The following is an 18,665-nucleotide window of genomic DNA, read 5'->3' as shown; positions in this document are numbered from 1 at the left end:
AAAACCAACCCATAACAGCACCAGTCTCCTGTGCCAACAAGAGCCAAATTTAAGCACAGAAGCTTTTCTGTATTTCTAGAATTAATTAATAACATATTTTTGGCTGTCTTTCATTATGAACTTTTCCCTTCAGGTTTGATTGTACCAAATTTCAAGAGTCACACAACATCCTACATCCTTTGAGATTTCCTGCTGGGAGACTCAGCTATAGGTTTATGAGTAATTAAGCCATGTAAAAATGATTCAGCAAGTATTCATACTGTTTCATGGATCTGCTTTTCCAATTGTGCTGCTGATGATTTTTGCTCAAAAGCCTGATACTAGATTAGGTCTAATGCGAACTTTTGAGGATTTATTCAAATCAAGCTCGAATGATAAACCATTGGAAGATGACACACCGCCTGTGAACTACCAAATGGGATCCCTGAAGTGCAGTTTTCATCACGTACCGTCTGCATGCAGCATACCCAAACCTGTCTTCAGATGCAGAAATATTGTAGTCTTTTCTGATAAGGAAACAGAGCGGGTATGTGAATATGCTTTCCTATCCACTGGAGTTACTGCTGAAAGTGTCCTACACTAAAATTGCCAGTATTATGACCTAATTTGTCAGGGAGATTGATATCATACTTCTGTTCAGCCTGGGAGGGGGCTATGGCCTCCATGACCCAATGCCATTTCCAAGGGAGCTGGATAGAGCCCTCGTGTCCACCCTTGCACAGGAACAAGCACACAGAGGAGATGTCCTCAACCTGCAGGTGGCTGCAAAATCAAATGTCTGTTCAAAAGGCCAAACCCCTCTAATTCAACAAACCAGTCACCTATACAAAATGCTTTTTTGGATCTAGAGACCACCTGGGAGTTAAAAAGAAATATAAAAACCTATGGGCATACTGTTACGTTACGAAATGGAAGACGTGCAGAGAGCATGTGCCCTCAGGGTTCAACACATCCTTCCTGATCATAGAAGAATTTCAGATAGTTTTAATCATGAAAAACATTTGAGAATTCAGCTGGTCTAAACCTGTTCTGCTGAGCCAGCCGCACATCTTGCAATGTCCTCAGCAAAGCACCAGGAGAGGATGGGGGATTGAGGGAGCTTCTCATGTGCTCGCGAAGGCCTGGAGCTGGGCGACTGCGGCAATCAGAGTCCTCAGCGAACGCATAGATTTGGTGAAAGTACATTTGTGAAAACTACCATGAGGTCTTGTATAAAATGATCATCCGTTTCTTCAGCTGAACGCTGTACGTCATTACTGAAGAGTACGCTGCTGGCATAGAGGCCTGGTTTTCTCATTTGTAGATGTTTTTCAAATAGGTGCAAGCTTTTGCATGTCAGGAGCCCATTTGGTTTTTCTAACAGCTGAAGAATTGAAGGAAAAATATCTGTGAGGACACCAAAGGCACAGGTTGATTTCAGTGAGAATTATAATCTAATTGCCTATATTTAGACTTGGAAATCTGGAGTGTGAAGTCCTCAGGGCAGCTACCCTGTCCGATCTGCTACTGGACCACCTCTTGCTCTGAAAGGTAAAAGGATTGCAGCTTCATTGCCCAGCGAGTTCACGGCATCTCTGCTGAAGCCCTGCCCTGGTCGCTGTGGCCCGTCAGCCTGTGCCTTAGGGGGGCCCTCGGACAGGCCTGAAACATCACCAAGCGTTACACGACGGGGCAGGACCTCAGGAGAGCCGCTAGCGGTACGTTTTTTACCTATCACACCAATATATCTATTAACGTGTCTTAATATAACAACTGCGGTGAAACTAGCGTTGTGTTATCTTTACCGGCTTTTGCAAGCACTCGTGCAACTCATATTTTTCACAGATAGCCTTGCGTTTTATCTAGCTGTAGATGTTCGAACATCTCAGCTTGTTCCCATTGGCTTCCTTTAGAGTCACCAGAGAGAAATAGGCACCTTCACAAGGTAATTCATGTGTTTCATCTTAAAACCATTTTAAGGTGAGATGAATCATCTGCTCAAGACAGCTGTCCCTCTCCATTCACTAGAAAAGGAGCACAAGATAAAAATCTTAGGCTTTAGCCAACCTCTAACCAACAAGTTAACCTTAAACAAGTTCAGACTTTGAAATTCAATTCTGAGACTCTTAGAAAGAAACAACCAACATTTGTTTCTAAAGGATGGACTAGTTCAGTAATTGAGAGGAGATGTCTCAGCTTCTGGCATTACACAAGGTCCCATAAACCCTGGAACCAAGTTGGCTACAGGATCTAGGGGGGAAGCTGTACGTCAGGGTCAAGGGGTGTCTGCAGAAGCGTGTAAGAGATCAACGCGTGAGTGCTGGACCCGCTGCAAAGTCATGTAGGGGCTAAAATCTATTGACTCAGATGATGCAGGGAGGAAATGGGCAGCCACTGAACATGGTCCTGGTGAACACATTTAGTCCTTCACCGAATGCCCTCCTGCCACTGTAGTAATGTGATTTCATCGTTTACCATAATTAAACCCCCAAAAGTCAAATCTTACCGTTAAAAGTCTGATGGAGCGCTATGACAGGTCCTAGGAAAACAATAGCAAAAAAGTACCAGCATTAGCAAGGATTTACTTAGAGGAATTAAAACTAACAGACTTGCAGTTGTTTTCTCCCAATTTATATTTATCTGAAATTCCTGAGCAACCCACTGGTATCCATCTCAAACAGACCCACAGGCCTTGCCTTCTGTCCCCAGATCCCCACCACCTATGGCAGGTGTGATACTTTGCCATGTGACGGCACAGTTGCATCCCAAGTTCTATAATCTGTTGTAGCACAACTATCTCTGAAGTAAGGTGATTTAATATTATCTCACTTTAAGAATATCGCAGTCTCTGTGTTGTGAAGGAGGAGGGAAGAGCAGAGAGCGATACCGAGGAAGGCAGATATTTCCAGAAGATTTTATTCACATGACTCCGTATTTACTCCATAGAGCCTACCCCAGCCCTTTCCATGCATATTAGTTTGCAAAACAAACTCCCCCCTTGGACGTATTTAGGAAAATATTCTGTCCCAAATTAAAATTGGCTCTTTAGTGGGCAGAGTTTGAGTGGGACCCATTCACCTAAGGGACCCGTCAGCCCACGTCTGGGTGTTCAGCAGCCTCCTGGGCTGGGATATGTCTCTGCAGGGGAAGCTGCACAGCAATGCTGCAGTCTGAGACTACTCCAAGGAACTGGATCCCACTGAGGGAAGGCTGAGCAGCGCAATCGCTTGGCTGTGTTACTGCAGCAGTGAGGAAATTCATTCTGTGCTTATTTTTCATAATAAAACCAGCTGACTGGGGACTATGCCATGGCACCAAATGCAGAGGTGGAGTTCATACCAGCTGTTAGCCCAGCCTCCCCTTCACAGTGAGTATCATTTAGCAACCTCATAAACAATGTTATGGAAATGAAATCCAGAAAGATAGCCCTGTATGCTTTTTCCACTACCAGCGCAGCCTGTAAGGCACGTTACCCATAGGAAACATAACATTTTGTCAGACTGTACCTCGATCATTTCGTTTCTGTCGAACACAGCACATTGCCAGTGCAATTGCACAAACCGCAAGAATCAGTACTGGGGTGATGACGCCAATGCTGCTCTTTTCGCCAATTGAAAATTGAGGATTACCTGCAGAGTAGAAGAAAATAAAGAGTCCAAGTGAATCAAAGAGGTGTGCCAAGAAATGAGCCTGCCTCATAAGCACCAGCCAGAAAGAATTGGGCCTGGTGCTTCTGCAATGTACCCCACAAAAGCTGATAATGAGAGAAGGAACTGATGCACGAGAGAACAAATAGCCTCTGGCTTAGGATATCTTAATGAACATACCTGTAACCAAAAAATTACTCTACCAACGTCTGAAGCTAACCCTTGACTCCCCACCACAACAGATACCTTTGAATATCTCTCTCACCTGAAATAACCAAAAACAAGAGGTGCGAGACCTTGTATCCTGAAAATGGAAGAAGGTCAATAGCTCTGTGAAGTCTTTTAGTGCTCTTACTATTTTTAGCCAGTTTTTCTGCTAACACAAGACATGCAATAAGTAGAAAATAAAAGCTGGAAGAATAAAAGCTGGAAGACATTCAGCTAGGTAATACATCCTTAATGATGGGTTCAAAGGCCACTAAGGAAATCCACTTTGACCATTTTTTAAAGACCTCAATGCACAGGAATTCAAACATATAAATATCTAGAAAGGTTATTTTAATACTTGTCTAATTTGGAAGAGAAATAATAGAATCATCCAGCACGCATTCGAAAATTACCAAAAAAAAAATCCCCAAACAAAAAGACCCAAACAACACAGCAAAAAGCGAAGAGCCATACCGCTAACCAAGGACTTTCCCCAGAAAAGGATAAATAGTGTTTACTTGTCTCAAGCAAAGAAGCCCTGTTTGTCCATAACCTTAGGAAGACGACAAGGATTTCTACAGTGAAAGAAATTTGGATATAAAAGTAACCGTGTGTGACAAATGTCCTCTTAGTCTGGAGGTAAAGTCTCATTTGTCACTTACTGGTAATTGGAATTCTTGGAAACTTGTTGCACACCCATCACATACCACCTTTCCTCAGCATCCCTGTATTGTAGCTATATAGCTACAGCTACAGAAATCTATACCTATGGATATATATTTCCTAGCACCTACACGGGCTAGGGGAAAGTCTCCAAGTTTGGATGGCTACAGCACGTGTGGGTCCAAGGTATGAATGCACAGTACATCCACCCTCCCTCCATGTAAAACTCTGTTCACATCAAGCTGTTTGGGCAAAACTCTTTCAAAGCAAAGGGCAAACACGTGAAGAGGTTAACCTGGCTCTCCCTCATCGGCGATGTCGGCTGTTGATTTTCTGGTTTTCTCATCTGACGTTTTGGTGTAGCACTTCAGGGCAGGGTTGGGCACCGAGAGGTCTGTCTCTGCTTCACAGCAAATTTTAATGATGTTACCCCTCACATTTTCTGAGGAAGCTGAAAGATAAAAGAAGTTTTAATTATAAATATGGATCAATTCTAAGATCTTCAATCAAGGGTTAAAAAGGTTAAAGAGGTTAATAGGTTAAAAAAGTGGATCCTTCATGTACCACAAAAAATTGGAGATCGCTACAATCATATTTAATGCACCAACTGTTCAAATCAACCAGTCATCACTTAGATTTTCTTCTCACTAAAGCTGATGAACTGTTTTATGAACCAATAATGGAAATATTCAAATTTGAAGATGGCAAAAAAGTTTTCACATGTAACTGAGAACACCAAAACATTTAACATATAAAGAGCTTATCATTATCTTTTTGCATTTAAATTCTATTGAAATAATAATTGTGACAAAATTTTGCACCTTCTATTTACCCACAGGAACCAAAGAAGCAAGACCAGCCACTGTATAAGTCTGAGACCCCAGAGTGCATCTCCCACCTAGCCTGCATGCCACTGTGCCATTGTATAACTTATTCCTCTTCTAAGAGGTGGGAAACGTAAAAACCATTATCTTGAAAACTCCTTCCTACCTACACATCCCGCCCTCAGCGCATCCACCTCTCAAGGGATACAGGCAACTATGTCTACAGCAATGTCCAGTTTTCACTATGGATGTTTTAGTATCATCCAAGCTTTACACAGTGGCAACAGCATGTAGATACTTTGCAGTGGCAAGCATAGATCCAGGAGAGAAAGGGTTTACAGTGGTCAGAAATTAAATACACGAGGAATTGTTAGACTGAACAAAAGCATATGCAGGTTAGGAATTTTTTCTTGTTGTCTTCTGTTAGCAATAAGATTAGAAAGGATGCTCTAAGTCTAACAAGGGAGGTGGTGAAAGCTACATTCAGAGAATCATCTACAGCCAGGAGGGCAAAGCCAAATATATATATATTCACTCGGATGTTAACTAGTGAAATGTCATTGACTTGGATGGAGTTCAGCTAAATTACACCTGTGCAACCTGGTCCACCATGAAGTTTTGCTCTCTTGGAGCCATTTGCTACATGTACTGACAGGCATTTTTATCTCTGAATTTGACAGTTTTATGAGACAGCTGGAAGGGTACCTCCTGGTGATTTACTGAATTGTACAGAAGAGCAACACAGAATGGCTCTTTAGGCTAGACCTGGATTTCAGTGTGTACTGACTGAAGTAGATGGGATTCATACATTGCAAGCTGGCATAGATTTTGACCATGAGAATTGCTGTTGCCAAAAAAAAAAAAAGTGTCTTTATAAATCAGGGTAACATGAATTTATCTGAGTACCTACTAGTGTAGTTTTAAGCAGTGTTTGACCAGAGATAATTTAATTTATTTTTGTGAATGCCTTAATGACTTTTTTCACAAAGGAAACTTATTTTGACAAGTTACTTTACTCGTTAACCTCACTGTCTGCCCAAATATATAAAAGTTCAGTTTCATAACCAGAAATATATTTTATGTATGTTGATAGCCAGGCTCCCAGTAGAGCATACCTCCAGAATCCGGGCTGCCGCAGGATTCTCCTATTCCCATCGCTTTCTCCCAGACGATGGCATAAATTCCTTCAGGAAAAGTATTTTCTTGCTGAAAGCACATAGTGATGTGTGTTTCATAGGTCACCAACTGAATTGTTTTACTCAAAAATGTCTCATTTTGTGTTTCACCAATTTTTACAAAGTCTTCGTAATTGGGTGATTTGCATATGTTGCTCTCACAGTCTTTACAGTAGTAGACTGTCACATGTGTTTTGTCAAAGGAAGAGTCTTGTGTCCCCTCAGCTGGGTTGTCGCTGGGCATGGCAATACCTAAATGAGAAAACAATGAAAAATTATTTTCTACCAGTTTTCTCCCCAGTCTTTTAGTGTTAGAGAATGGGATGAGTTTTGGTGGACAAACCCAGTCGTGGCTTAGGAGACATTGTCTGCCAATAGGCAATGTTTATATGGTACTGGGCCCAGTCCCTAAAATAATTTTAATAATACATCCTTAATGATGGGTTCAAAGGCCACTAAGGAAATCCACTTTGACCATTTTTTAAAGACCTCAATGCACAGGAATTCAAACATATAAATATCTAGAAAGGTTATTTTAATACTTGTCTAATTTGGAAGAGAAATAATAGAATCATCCAGCACGCATTCGAAAATTACCAAAAAAAAAATCCCCAAACAAAAAGACCCAAACAACACAGCAAAAAGCGAAGAGCCATACCGCTAACCAAGGACTTTCCCCAGAAAAGGATAAATAGTGTTTACTTGTCTCAAGCAAAGAAGCCCTGTTTGTCCATAACCTAAGGAAGACGACAAGGATTTCTACAGTGAAAGAAATTTGGATATAAAAGTAACCGTGTGTGACAAATGTCCTCTTAGTCTGGAGGTAAAGTCTCATTTGTCACTTACTGGTAATTGGAATTCTTGGAAACTTGTTGCACACCCATCACATACCACCTTTCCTCAGCATCCCTGTATTGTAGCTATATAGCTACAGCTACAGAAATCTATACCTATGGATATATATTTCCTAGCACCTACACGGGCTAGGGGAAAGTCTCCAAGTTTGGATGGCTACAGCACGTGTGGGTCCAAGGTATGAATGCACAGTACATCCACCCTCCCTCCATGTAAAACTCTGTTCACATCAAGCTGTTTGGGCAAAACTCTTTCAAAGCAAAGGGCAAACACGTGAAGAGGTTAACCTGGCTCTCCCTCATCGGCGATGTCAGCTGTTGATTTTCTGGTTTTCTCATCTGACGTTTTGGTGTAGCACTTCAGGGCAGGGTTGGGCACCGAGAGGTCTGTCTCTGCTTCACAGCAAATTTTAATGATGTTACCCCTCACATTTTCTGAGGAAGCTGAAAGATAAAAGAAGTTTTAATTATAAATATGGATCAATTCTAAGATCTTCAATCAAGGGTTAAAAAGGTTAAAGAGGTTAATAGGTTAAAAAAGTGGATCCTTCATGTACCACAAAAAATTGGAGATCGCTACAATCATATTTAATGCACCAACTGTTCAAATCAACCAGTCATCACTTAGATTTTCTTCTCACTAAAGCTGATGAACTGTTTTATGAACCAATAATGGAAATATTCAAATTTGAAGATGGCAAAAAAGTTTTCACATGTAACTGAGAACACCAAAACATTTAACATATAAAGAGCTTATCATTATCTTTTTGCATTTAAATTCTATTGAAATAATAATTGTGACAAAATTTTGCACCTTCTATTTACCCACAGGAACCAAAGAAGCAAGACCAGCCACTGTATAAGTCTGAGACCCCAGAGTGCATCTCCCACCTAGCCTGCATGCCACTGTGCCATTGTATAACTTATTCCTCTTCTAAGAGGTGGGAAATGTAAAAACCATTATCTTGAAAACTCCTTCCTACCTACACATCCCGCCCTCAGCGCATCCACCTCTCAAGGGATACAGGCAACTATGTCTACAGCAATGTCCAGTTTTCACTATGGATGTTTTAGTATCATCCAAGCTTTACACAGTGGCAACAGCATGTAGATACTTTGCAGTGGCAAGCATAGATCCAGGAGAGAAAGGGTTTACAGTGGTCAGAAATTAAATACACGAGGAATTGTTAGACTGAACAAAAGCATATGCAGGTTAGGAATTTTTTCTTGTTGTCTTCTGTTAGCAATAAGATTAGAAAGGATGCTCTAAGTCTAACAAGGGAGGTGGTGAAAGCTACATTCAGAGAATCATCTACAGCCAGGAGGGCAAAGCCAAATATATATATATTCACTCGGATGTTAACTAGTGAAATGTCATTGACTTGGATGGAGTTCAGCTAAATTACACCTGTGCAACCTGATCCACCATGAAGTTTTGCCCTCTTGGAGCCATTTGCTACATGTACTGACAGGCATTTTTATCTCTGAATTTGACAGTTTTATGAGACAGCTGGAAGGGTACCTCCTGGTGATTTACTGAATTGTACAGAAGAGCAACACAGAATGGCTCTTTAGGCTAGACCTGGATTTCAGTGTGTACTGACTGAAGTAGATGGGATTCATACATTGCAAGCTGGCATAGATTTTGACCATGAGAATTGCTGTTGCCAAAAAAAAAAAAGTGTCTTTATAAATCAGGGTAACATGAATTTATCTGAGTACCTACTAGTGTAGTTTTAAGCAGTGTTTGACCAGAGATAATTTAATTTATTTTTGTGAATGCCTTAATGACTTTTTTCACAAAGGAAACTTATTTTGACAAGTTACTTTACTCGTTAACCTCACTGTCTGCCCAAATATATAAAAGTTCAGTTTCATAACCAGAAATATATTTTATGTATGTTGATAGCCAGGCTCCCAGTAGAGCATACCTCCAGAATCCGGGCTGCCGCAGGATTCTCCTATTCCCATCGCTTTCTCCCAGACGATGGCATAAATTCCTTCAGGAAAAGTATTTTCTTGCTGAAAGCACATAGTGATGTGTGTTTCATAGGTCACCAACTGAATTGTTTTACTCAAAAATGTCTCATTTTGTGTTTCACCAATTTTTACAAAGTCTTCGTAATTGGGTGATTTGCATATGTTGCTCTCACAGTCTTTACAGTAGTAGACTGTCACATGTGTTTTGTCAAAGGAAGAGTCTTGTGTCCCCTCAGCTGGGTTGTCGCTGGGCATGGCAATACCTAAATGAGAAAACAATGAAAAATTATTTTCTACCAGTTTTCTCCCCAGTCTTTTAGTGTTAGAGAATGGGATGAGTTTTGGTGGACAAACCCAGTCGTGGCTTAGGAGACATTGTCTGCCAATAGGCAATGTTTATATGGTACTGGGCCCAGTGCCTAAAATAATTTTGGGGTAGAAACACAATATAATTCCACCACTGCTGCCACTGGGGTTTGAACTAGGAAGCTGGCAGCTTGGGAAGTGAGTTGAAAGACATTTCTCTTGTTGAGCTAAGAGGGCCTCTGCCCAGACAGGCTCAGATGAATCATCCGTTCTTATTTTCTGTCCTTCCAAAATTCCTGGGCACAATCCTATCAGGTGTATCTCGGGCAGACATCCAGATCCCAGGACAAATGAAGTTCACAGCTGAGCTGCCAGACTCAGGATGCAGTGTCCCAGGTCACTGCCACTGATTCAGTTCAGTATTCCTGTAGGCAACAGTTCTACAGCCAAGCCAAAACGCACCAGCAGCCTGGCTGAAGTGCTGAAGTATGCTGGCGCGGGGTGCTAAGAGCTGACGAAGGGGTTTTACTCATTCAGACTCTCCTGGTAAAGAGCCAGTCCTTTGAGAGAGGACTCACCTCATCGGACTTCAGACAGATCCAAAAAGTCACCCAAGTTAGGTGATTGTGACAGGTCAAATGAATCAACCTTCACCTGCTTAATTTCTTTTCTTACCTTAGTGGTTTTGTGGTCTTAGTTTTAAGAGGACACAACTGAGCTTTCTAATAATGGTTAAAAAGTTTAGCTTTAGCTACTAACGTGCAGTGAAAAGCGCTGAGATCAAACAAGGAGGCTCACCTGGACGGGGAGCCGCAATGGTCAGAAGCAGGAAACATAAGCATGTGAAGTGGGGAGAGTCCATCAGGCTGCCCTGGGTGCTCAGTTCCAGCAGTGTTGGATGCTCTCCTAGATCCTCCACGATCCAGGGCAGGCTTACCAGGCTCCTCCCTCCCTGTTTGGACATGAAATATAGTGTTTATCACCCATTATCTTTCTTATTATCTTTCTCCAGTCAAAAAGAAAACTTCCAGGCCAAGTGCGTAAAGCTGCTTCTAGCCAAGATGGCTGGAAGACAGGCAAAGAAACGCTTGTGCTGCTCAGCTCCTGCTGCACCCTGAGATGGCTTTTGCAAACGCCAAACTCGCACCACTTTCCATCTCTGGGTCAACCACGGCAGTAGAAGACACATGCAAGGAAAGGGAAATCCCTCCTGAGCCTGCTGGGCAGGAGGCTCCATCCCCAGGTCCTCCAGGCTCCTCAAGGCAGTGGCCCTGCGCACGTCACTCAGTAGTACATGCAACAAATAACGTCTTGACTTGCTGTCACTTCCAAAACACACAAAAAATTAGACAAGAAAGATGTTTTGTGCTGAATGAATGTTTTGCTTGACCTAAGATGAAATATTTATTGTCAAATTGCATTTTAATTTTAATTTAGAAAAGCTGATGGGAAATAGCTGTTCAAATTAAAGGAACAAACAAACAAAAACTTAGTATTTCTTTTCAAAAAACGTCTTCGATTTAGTCAGAAATTCATCCTTAATCATTTCAATGAAACTGTCATGAATTTGTGAAATATGTTTTAGTAAAACAGAAGTTTCACTTTCCAAAGGAAAAAAAAAAAACAACTGGAAAATTCACCTAACTTTCCTCACTAGCCTAGCTCTGGAAAACACAAACTGCTTTGCCCCTAGGAGCTTTTCATTAGAAGCTTTCATTAAAACAACTTTTCTTGGTGTGTCACTAGCTGAAAAGTACCTGGGGGAAGTTTCCAAATTAGTTATGCATTAATTCCTAATTATGTATTAATTCTTCAGCAGAAGTTAGTAACTGCTTCTCTCTCGTGACCTGTGCTAGTCTAGAGCTGCGGAGAGTCCCACCCCAATTCCCAGAAACAGACGAGACAGGAGGAACGCCACCCACAAAACGAGCCCTTTCCAGCTGCCGGCAGGCGCCCGAGGCAATCCTTGAGACCGTCCGCAAAATTTCCTGTGGAATAAAATCTGGGACCCCGTGGCAGCACCCCAAGCTCTCGACACCCCCACGCAGGGCCCAAGCCCAGGAGACGCTGGACCGAGCCGAGGTGCTGGCACTGCTCGGCACGCACCCACAAAGGTGTGATCCGTCCACTTCCACTTCACACCACACGAGGGACCAATTCTTCCATTTTAGGCACAGTGCTCCTTCCCACTTATACAATCTTGCAAGAATTTCTTCTTGCCCCACCAAGTAGTAACAACACTCAGAGCATCAAATAAGCTCAGCATCTTTTCTCATCCTCTTTCATACTGTCGTGAATGAGTGGTTTACAGGCCACTTAAAGAATCACCGTCAAAGGTATTGGCAAAAAGTGATTTTAACAGAAATTTATAAAAGTGCAACTTAACAGAGTTCGAGGGCAACGTTCACTCTATCACTTACTACGTGGATGAAGCATATAAAGGAAAAATCAAATTGATCTAGAATGATTTATATAGAGACTGAGGCTGAAAAAGGGGTAAGGGAGACCCTCCTGTTGAGCCATGAGGTTCAGAGAAGACCCCCTGGCTTTTAAACTCCTGGTGGAGCTTAGGTGCAGCTAGGTCGAATCTTAGTCTCAGACTTGGACAATGGTTTATGTCTAATAAAAAAGGGCAAGGAGACTCACAAGAATCAGAGAAGACCCCCTTGCTTTCTAAACTCCTGATGGAGCTTAGGTGTGGCTGGATCCACTCCTAGTCCCAGACTTGGTCAACGGTTTATGTCTAAGGGATTATACGTGACTAGCAGCAGTCTAAGATTTATTCTTTTATTATTAATTTTAAGGTGGATCACAAGATTTTAGCGGCACTTAATTGTTGACTAATTTAACATTTACAAAGTGAGTTAATAGAATTTACTACAATCACAACAGTGACTTAATTACAGATTACGCTTGCTATCGGTTATCTAAATCAATTCTCTCTCACACACACAGAGAAATATATATAAATGTACAAAAGGTATACCTACTAAAAATTCCCCTCGAGTCCAGTGAAATATTCAAGTCAAATGTCTCGAGGTTTCTCAACGTGCCAGGGGCTGAGCCTCGGAGTGTTTTAGCCCAGGTCCTGTCGTCAGTCGGCGACAGACCTCCGAATATCGCAAACTCAGGAGTTTGAGCTCTGAGAGGCGTCCCGCTCGGAGGGAGCTGCTGGGCGCAGCCCCTGCGGTCCAGGAGAGCTCAGAGGGTCTCACTCAGGACCACTGTTCGTAGGTCTGCCAGATGACTGGCTTTAGTCATCCGTAAACTCCCACCCTGGCCACAGTCCAAGGTGGCAGTTACTGAAATTCTCAAGATTTCAGTAACAATGGCACCGTTCCACTCGAGTTACGACCCGGTGTCAGGGGGTGATGAATTGTCCCCGCTCTCGTTCTCCACCTGGGCCAGGCAGCAGGAGTTCTGGTACGGTCAGTGCTGTTCCCCCCCTCAGCCATGCAAGAGTTCCTGGTACGGTCAAGGGACGCTTCACCGCCCAACTCATTACACAAAGGCCAAGGCTTAACGGGAGTTCCTGAGATCATAGAGCGGCCCAGGAGAAGCGGGGAGGGGATGGAAATGCACCACCACACACAGGAACTATTTTTAGATGTATCTTTTTGGAAAAAAAAAAAAAAATCCAAATCCAAACCAGATCAATCAGCACCATTTCACACGTTACTCACTTTATCCTGTTTCTTGCTTTGCAAAGCACCAGTTAGTTAAAAATGCGTGTCCCCCACTCCCCTGTGGGCGAGCAGAGTGCCAAGGGACTGTCATCAACCTGAGAATCATTAAATCATAGAATCATTAAGATCATTGAGTCCAACCGTTAACCTACACTGCCAAGTCCACCACTAAACCATGTCCCTAAGCGCCACGTCTACACGTCTTCTAAATACCTCCAGAGTATTGGACGACCTCGTCCTCCCTGGAGCATGTTCGCCAGCCTGATGCAGCCCTCACAGAGCAGCTGCAGCACATTGGGCAGAGTTATTTGTCCAGAGGTTAAGGACAATAAGCGGGTTTTTTTCCCCAGTTTTTTCCTAGTTTTCAGCCTGAGATCTGTATCTTCTGTCCTCATGCATTCCACTTTCTATTCTCTTTTTGTGGTCTTTTTGCCTCATCCTTGCCTCTCCTCTCATTCTGTTCAAAGGACATCTCCCTTCCTCTTCTCTCTGGTGACATTCCGTCCTACTCCCCCTCTTTTCTTCATTTTCAAAAGCCAGAACACCGTCCACCAAATCTCTGCCCCCTCCCACTGGTCTTTTTTGGCAGGTTTCTGAGAGTCTTCAGCTGTCCTGGCCACCTCCTGCCATCAGTTTTAAACTTACTTTAACAATAAAACACTCAAATCTAAAATGAAACATGCTCTTTGGGTAGAAAATATTTTTCATCAAGTTTTTTGCCTGCTGCCTTTCTTTTCAAGGTAATACAAACCTTCCCTTTCAAAGCTACTGAAGTTGTCTACACAGCTGTAATGAAGCAACGCCAGACCCTGAGAGTGGATCAGCTGCAAGCAGTAGATAAGTAAAGTAACAACTGCAAGGGCCTGGAGCTCCTCACCAAACTCTAATCATTCACACCCAGCTGACGAGCTTTTCCCCAGGTCAGACCTGACCCCAGCAACAAGCCAGCTTGGCAGGAGGAAGTGGATTTAACCAGAAACAGAAAGTTGTAGAGCCCTAACAAGGTCTTTTGGTTTTGTTTTTGAAAGGATCTATTTGAGTAAAAATCACTACCTGAAACTCTCCTGCTTTTCCTTCTCCCGTAACTTCATAAACACAACACAATAAACAACTCCAATGTTTACCAAGACAAGAAAGAAAGTCAGTCGTTAACGCAACAGCATTGTTTCCACCAAGGAAAGGTCCTCTCTCAAAGTTAAAAGCTAACGACCTGGAATATTCTGGTCAGACACCTGCATTTTCCTACCCCAGCACAAGTTAAACCAGCTCGCTGCCTTTCCAGTCATGAGGCTGCCACTTCAGCGGGGACCCCCAGGTGACAAGCGCAGAGCTGCGGCGGGGGCGACCCAAAGCCCCGGCCAGAGGAGATGGCGGAGCAGGGCTGCTGCCCCGGGGTTTAGATGTGCTTCCCTCTCCAACCGACCGCGAAGCGCAGTCATGTACCCACGAGATCCAGTGCCGTGCTCCAACAGCAAACGCTGCATTCCCCTGCCCCTTCTCTTCTGCCACCCACACACCCTGGGGTCTACAGCTTTATGAGCATTTTAGTACATGGCTTATACGGTCAGGCAGAACTGCCTTGGTGGAATAATGCAATACATTTTCAGAAAAGACTTATCTGGTACGCTAAGTATCCCACGGAGAGGACTTAAGTTTCAAACAGTTTGAAGAAAATAATACTATTGAATAAGGTAAGGAAGCAACAAAATAAAACCCAAAGAACATCAGAAGATCCTACAGACTTTATTTTCCACTTTAAGATTTTTCCTAGAAAAAGATTAGAATTTACATAAGACCTAATTTTTGTATTACTTTCAGTACTGGTTTCACCTTGCTGATCTGCTGAATACTACTCTCAACAAGCTTTTGCAATTAAAAAAAAAAAAAAAAAATCATGGGAAGAGATAAAACAGCTATTTCCAGAGAGAGCCTATGCAGTTTGTTTCCACAGTTCCAAAAAGCCAGTGCAGAAAGCAATCAGCAGGACACTGCTTGAGCTGAGAAATCTCTGCAAAAATCCTGAGACTAAAGCTCACGGCTTCCCAGCAAAAAATTTTCCACAGTAACCATTAGAAAACACTACTAACATTTTATTTTCTGCTTGCAGCACATTAAGGCAAGTAGAATTAACTGTTTCACAGGCTTAATTTCTTTTCTTTTAAAACCAATATCCTTCCTGACAGACGCTTTCTGTTTTGGTTCTCTGTTTTGTTTTGTTCTGCCACCAGGGTCCCCATAGGTCCCTTCTGGCGCAGAGCAGTAGCCACAGGGAAAACAAGGCACAATCAGCTCCAGCTTGGGTGGCAGCTTCTCACTGAAAAGGAAGAGAGTTGCAAAGACTTCTACTGTAACCTTCCTGGCAAATTATCCTTTATTTACAAATATGACAGAATGGCAATTTTGGAAAAGGAGATATTAACAAAACATGCTAAGGAGCTGTGAGAAAAAAAAAAAAGGAGGTTATTGGATGTGGGAAAAATTACACTTGGGAAATACATGAAGATGAAAATGCTCCAATAGGTTTATTCTATTACTGCTGTGGTCACTCACACTTACATAAAAGTGCAGCACTTAATGAAGCTGTTGGGGTTTTGCATTCACACAAGCAATGTGAAAGCAGCACAGAACTGCATGAAAGTTGGAAGTCAGGACTGTAAAAACAGTGTTATTTATTTAGCAAGATCATGCACACAAGTAATACACGTTCTTCCTTATGAAGAAAAAGTGAAACACGCTGATCATCTCCCTTCTGCCACAGACTTTTTTAGTGCCTGTTTCTAAAAGAGGAAACAGCAACAATTTATAAGAGAAAAGACTGGCTATAAGACAGGACCCCTTAAAGAAGACAACAGTGTGAGTACCTCAAAAGTTGTTTGCATCCGAGGAAGCCTTTGTGCCTCTTCCCTTCATGTGCCCGAGCAGCCTTTCCAGCTCCTGGTTCATTCAGCTCCTCTTCCAGAGCCCTGCACAGGAGATGCAGAAGCCACTTGGATCCCAGAGAAAAAGGCACACCACCGGCTTCTCGCTTCTTTAAAAAGCAACTGGATTTTCACTTTCACTTCTTATGGAGCACAGAGCAGCAGTGTCACTGAGCAATGCAAACAAGTCCGCACGGCTGCATGGGACTCTGCAGCTGGAAAGCATGGAAAAAAAAAAATCACACACCCCCAGAAAACCTCCCAAGAACCTGCTTATGGGTAGTAAATCTGTCTCTCATGTATTGCAACAGTGATGTGAATGGACTGGATTTGAGATCTGCTCCTGGGTCTGCTACTACCTTGCCATGCCAGGGGTCCCAGCACAGGGGAGCTGAGCTCAGCTTAATCCCTGGCAGGGATCAGCGTTGAAAGTTACCCTGCCAAAACATGAATGCTTCAGCAGCGCTTCGGCTGTTTGACTGTTCGACTGAAGCCCATCACAAAACCTGCCATGAGCAGTCGGGACCAGAGGGGGGGCAGAGAGTCTGCACAGCCCACGGTAAATCAAAGAAACCTCTCTAATTCCCAGACTCCTTGCAACTCAGGTAAAGCAAAGCTCTTTGGCCTCGGCAAAGCACTTTGAGATTAATGCTACAGGTATTCGTTTTTCAATGGGCCACTTTTACATTCGCTCTTTAATAGAGTGTTATTTATTAGCTCTGAGCTTGGAATGAAGGCTTCAGGGACCAGTTCTGCAGTATTTCACACACTCTGTGGTCTCCTGGGCTTCAGCTTATCTTCTCAGCAGGGACCAATAGGGCTGGTGGGAGCCTGCTTTAAACAGTGCCTTCCTTAGTTCCCTTATCTCGTACCCTTCCCGCGCTGGCCTGGAAGGGTCACCTCCAACATGTGTACAAGGCTTCTAGGTCCCTGGAGAAGTTAAATATTGACAACAGCTAGTCAAGTATGCATCGGTTTCCAGGAATGAAACGCAAGGTGATGCAGCCACTCTCTCAGTAGGTCCCGGGACTGCCATTTTTTCTTACAGCTGCCACCCTGGCTCTCAGCATAGTCTGTTTAACAGTGACTTCACAGCGAGCTTATGTTAAAAACAAACGTTTGTGCCATTCACAAATAGTCCAGACTGCCAAATTCACACATACTAAAAGAAAACAGGATTAAAAAACAACACTATCTGAAGCTAGCCACAGCCATTTGTTGCCTGTCTTCCTATTTACGGTTGGCGGGGTCTTTTTTTGCAATGCTGGAAGACATCTGTACGCTCAGTAGGGATTACCTTATTTCCAATGAAGAGGAGGGCGAGGAGAGGGAACATTCTCTGCCCCCACACTGCCTGCTTGGAGGCTGCAGCTGGGAGCACATCCTCCACTAATCAGGCTCAGGAAAAGGCAAAGGCAGGTCCCAGCTGACTAAGGCTCAGCACAGATCCTACACAAGAGCATCCTCAAAGCAGCTTTATCATGGCAGCTGCAAGATTTCCTTTCCATGTTCCCTTTCACCTACCTGCTCTCAAATTTCAGGACAAGTACCTTGCCCAGACTTCCTCTCATCCGATTCATTTTCGTAGTTTTCCTTTGACAGGGATGCGTCTACCTCACTTCTCACATTTTGTGTCTGCACAGGCTCGATTCAGGTTTTCCGTAAAGCCTTTCCCTTTCTGACATGACAAGCATTTACACCAAGCCTGTTCATGATGCTTTACAGTATGTGCCAAGACACTTGGCAAAACATGTTGTTCTTTCTCAGACATTTTAAAGATGGGAGGAAAGTGTGAGTACATAGGGGGGATTTTTTTGAGGGGAAAAAAGGAGGATTTCAGTATTCAAATTACTCAGAGATGGATGGCTAAATATGCCATTGAATATGCAATAAACTTACTCAAAAGCTGTGAACAGACCAGTAAATAAGATTTGCTGTGTAGTGGAGAAGTCAAAAGACACTGACTCCAATGTAATCCCTACGCCTCTGCTGCCAAAGTCTTTCCAAAGAGAAATAAGGTGAAATATGACAGTGTCCTCCACAGTTAACTCCAGGAAGGGGTACAGTTGTTCTACCCTCGTAGGCTTCGAACAATTTTCTATTCAGATTTACATTCAGTCTTCTGAGGGACTGTATCACAGACAGGAGAAAAGGAGGGAAGACGATGATACACTCGTACATGAAGACTGTCCATCCAGCATCTTTAAATCACGCAATCCCAATCAGCAAAACAAAGAACTCCAATGTAGAATAAAGACCCAACAAGCTTCATCCATAATAACATTGAAACAAGCATTCTGAGAACTAACCATAAACCAAGAGATTTTTTTAATGTACCTGTGAAAATAAATCAATAAAGTAAGCAATACACCACAAATTAGAGATGAGAAGCAAGGGATGAGAGGTGCTGTGCCTTCCGTCAGCTT

General features: G+C 42.9%; 1 protein-coding gene across 5 annotated transcripts; it reads right to left on the bottom strand.

The window, feature by feature from the left end:
• Window positions 1-4: 4 nt before the first annotated feature.
• LOC142091058 (uncharacterized) lies at window positions 5-16,463 on the bottom strand. Of its 5 annotated transcripts, XR_012676693.1 has the most exons (8): window positions 16,183-16,463; window positions 10,434-10,587; window positions 9,281-9,592; window positions 6,436-7,793; window positions 4,792-4,947; window positions 3,486-3,608; window positions 2,486-2,518; window positions 5-2,003 (listed from the first exon to the last, which is right to left on the bottom strand). XR_012676693.1 is itself a non-coding variant. In XM_075169833.1 (5 exons), exons 1-5 carry the CDS (start codon window positions 6,737-6,739, stop codon window positions 1,978-1,980), a joined length of 642 nt encoding a protein of 213 aa, XP_075025934.1. In that variant the 5' UTR covers window positions 6,740-6,821; the 3' UTR covers window positions 5-1,977. The 5 variants fall into 5 exon arrangements, 4 of the variants coding, with proteins under 4 accessions (XP_075025934.1, XP_075025932.1, XP_075025935.1 ...); XM_075169833.1 differs by lacking the exons at window positions 9,281-9,592; window positions 10,434-10,587; window positions 16,183-16,463 and having other exon boundaries at window positions 6,436-6,821; XM_075169831.1 differs by lacking the exons at window positions 9,281-9,592; window positions 10,434-10,587; window positions 16,183-16,463 and having other exon boundaries at window positions 5-1,386; window positions 6,436-6,821.
• Window positions 16,464-18,665: the final 2,202 nt, after the last annotated feature.

This window comes from Calonectris borealis, chromosome 20 (assembly GCF_964195595.1).
Source record: "Calonectris borealis chromosome 20, bCalBor7.hap1.2, whole genome shotgun sequence".
Taxonomy (NCBI): domain Eukaryota; kingdom Metazoa; phylum Chordata; class Aves; order Procellariiformes; family Procellariidae; genus Calonectris; species Calonectris borealis.
The sequence above is the reverse complement of the archived record's forward strand: the minus strand, read 5'-3'. Positions and strand labels throughout refer to the sequence as shown.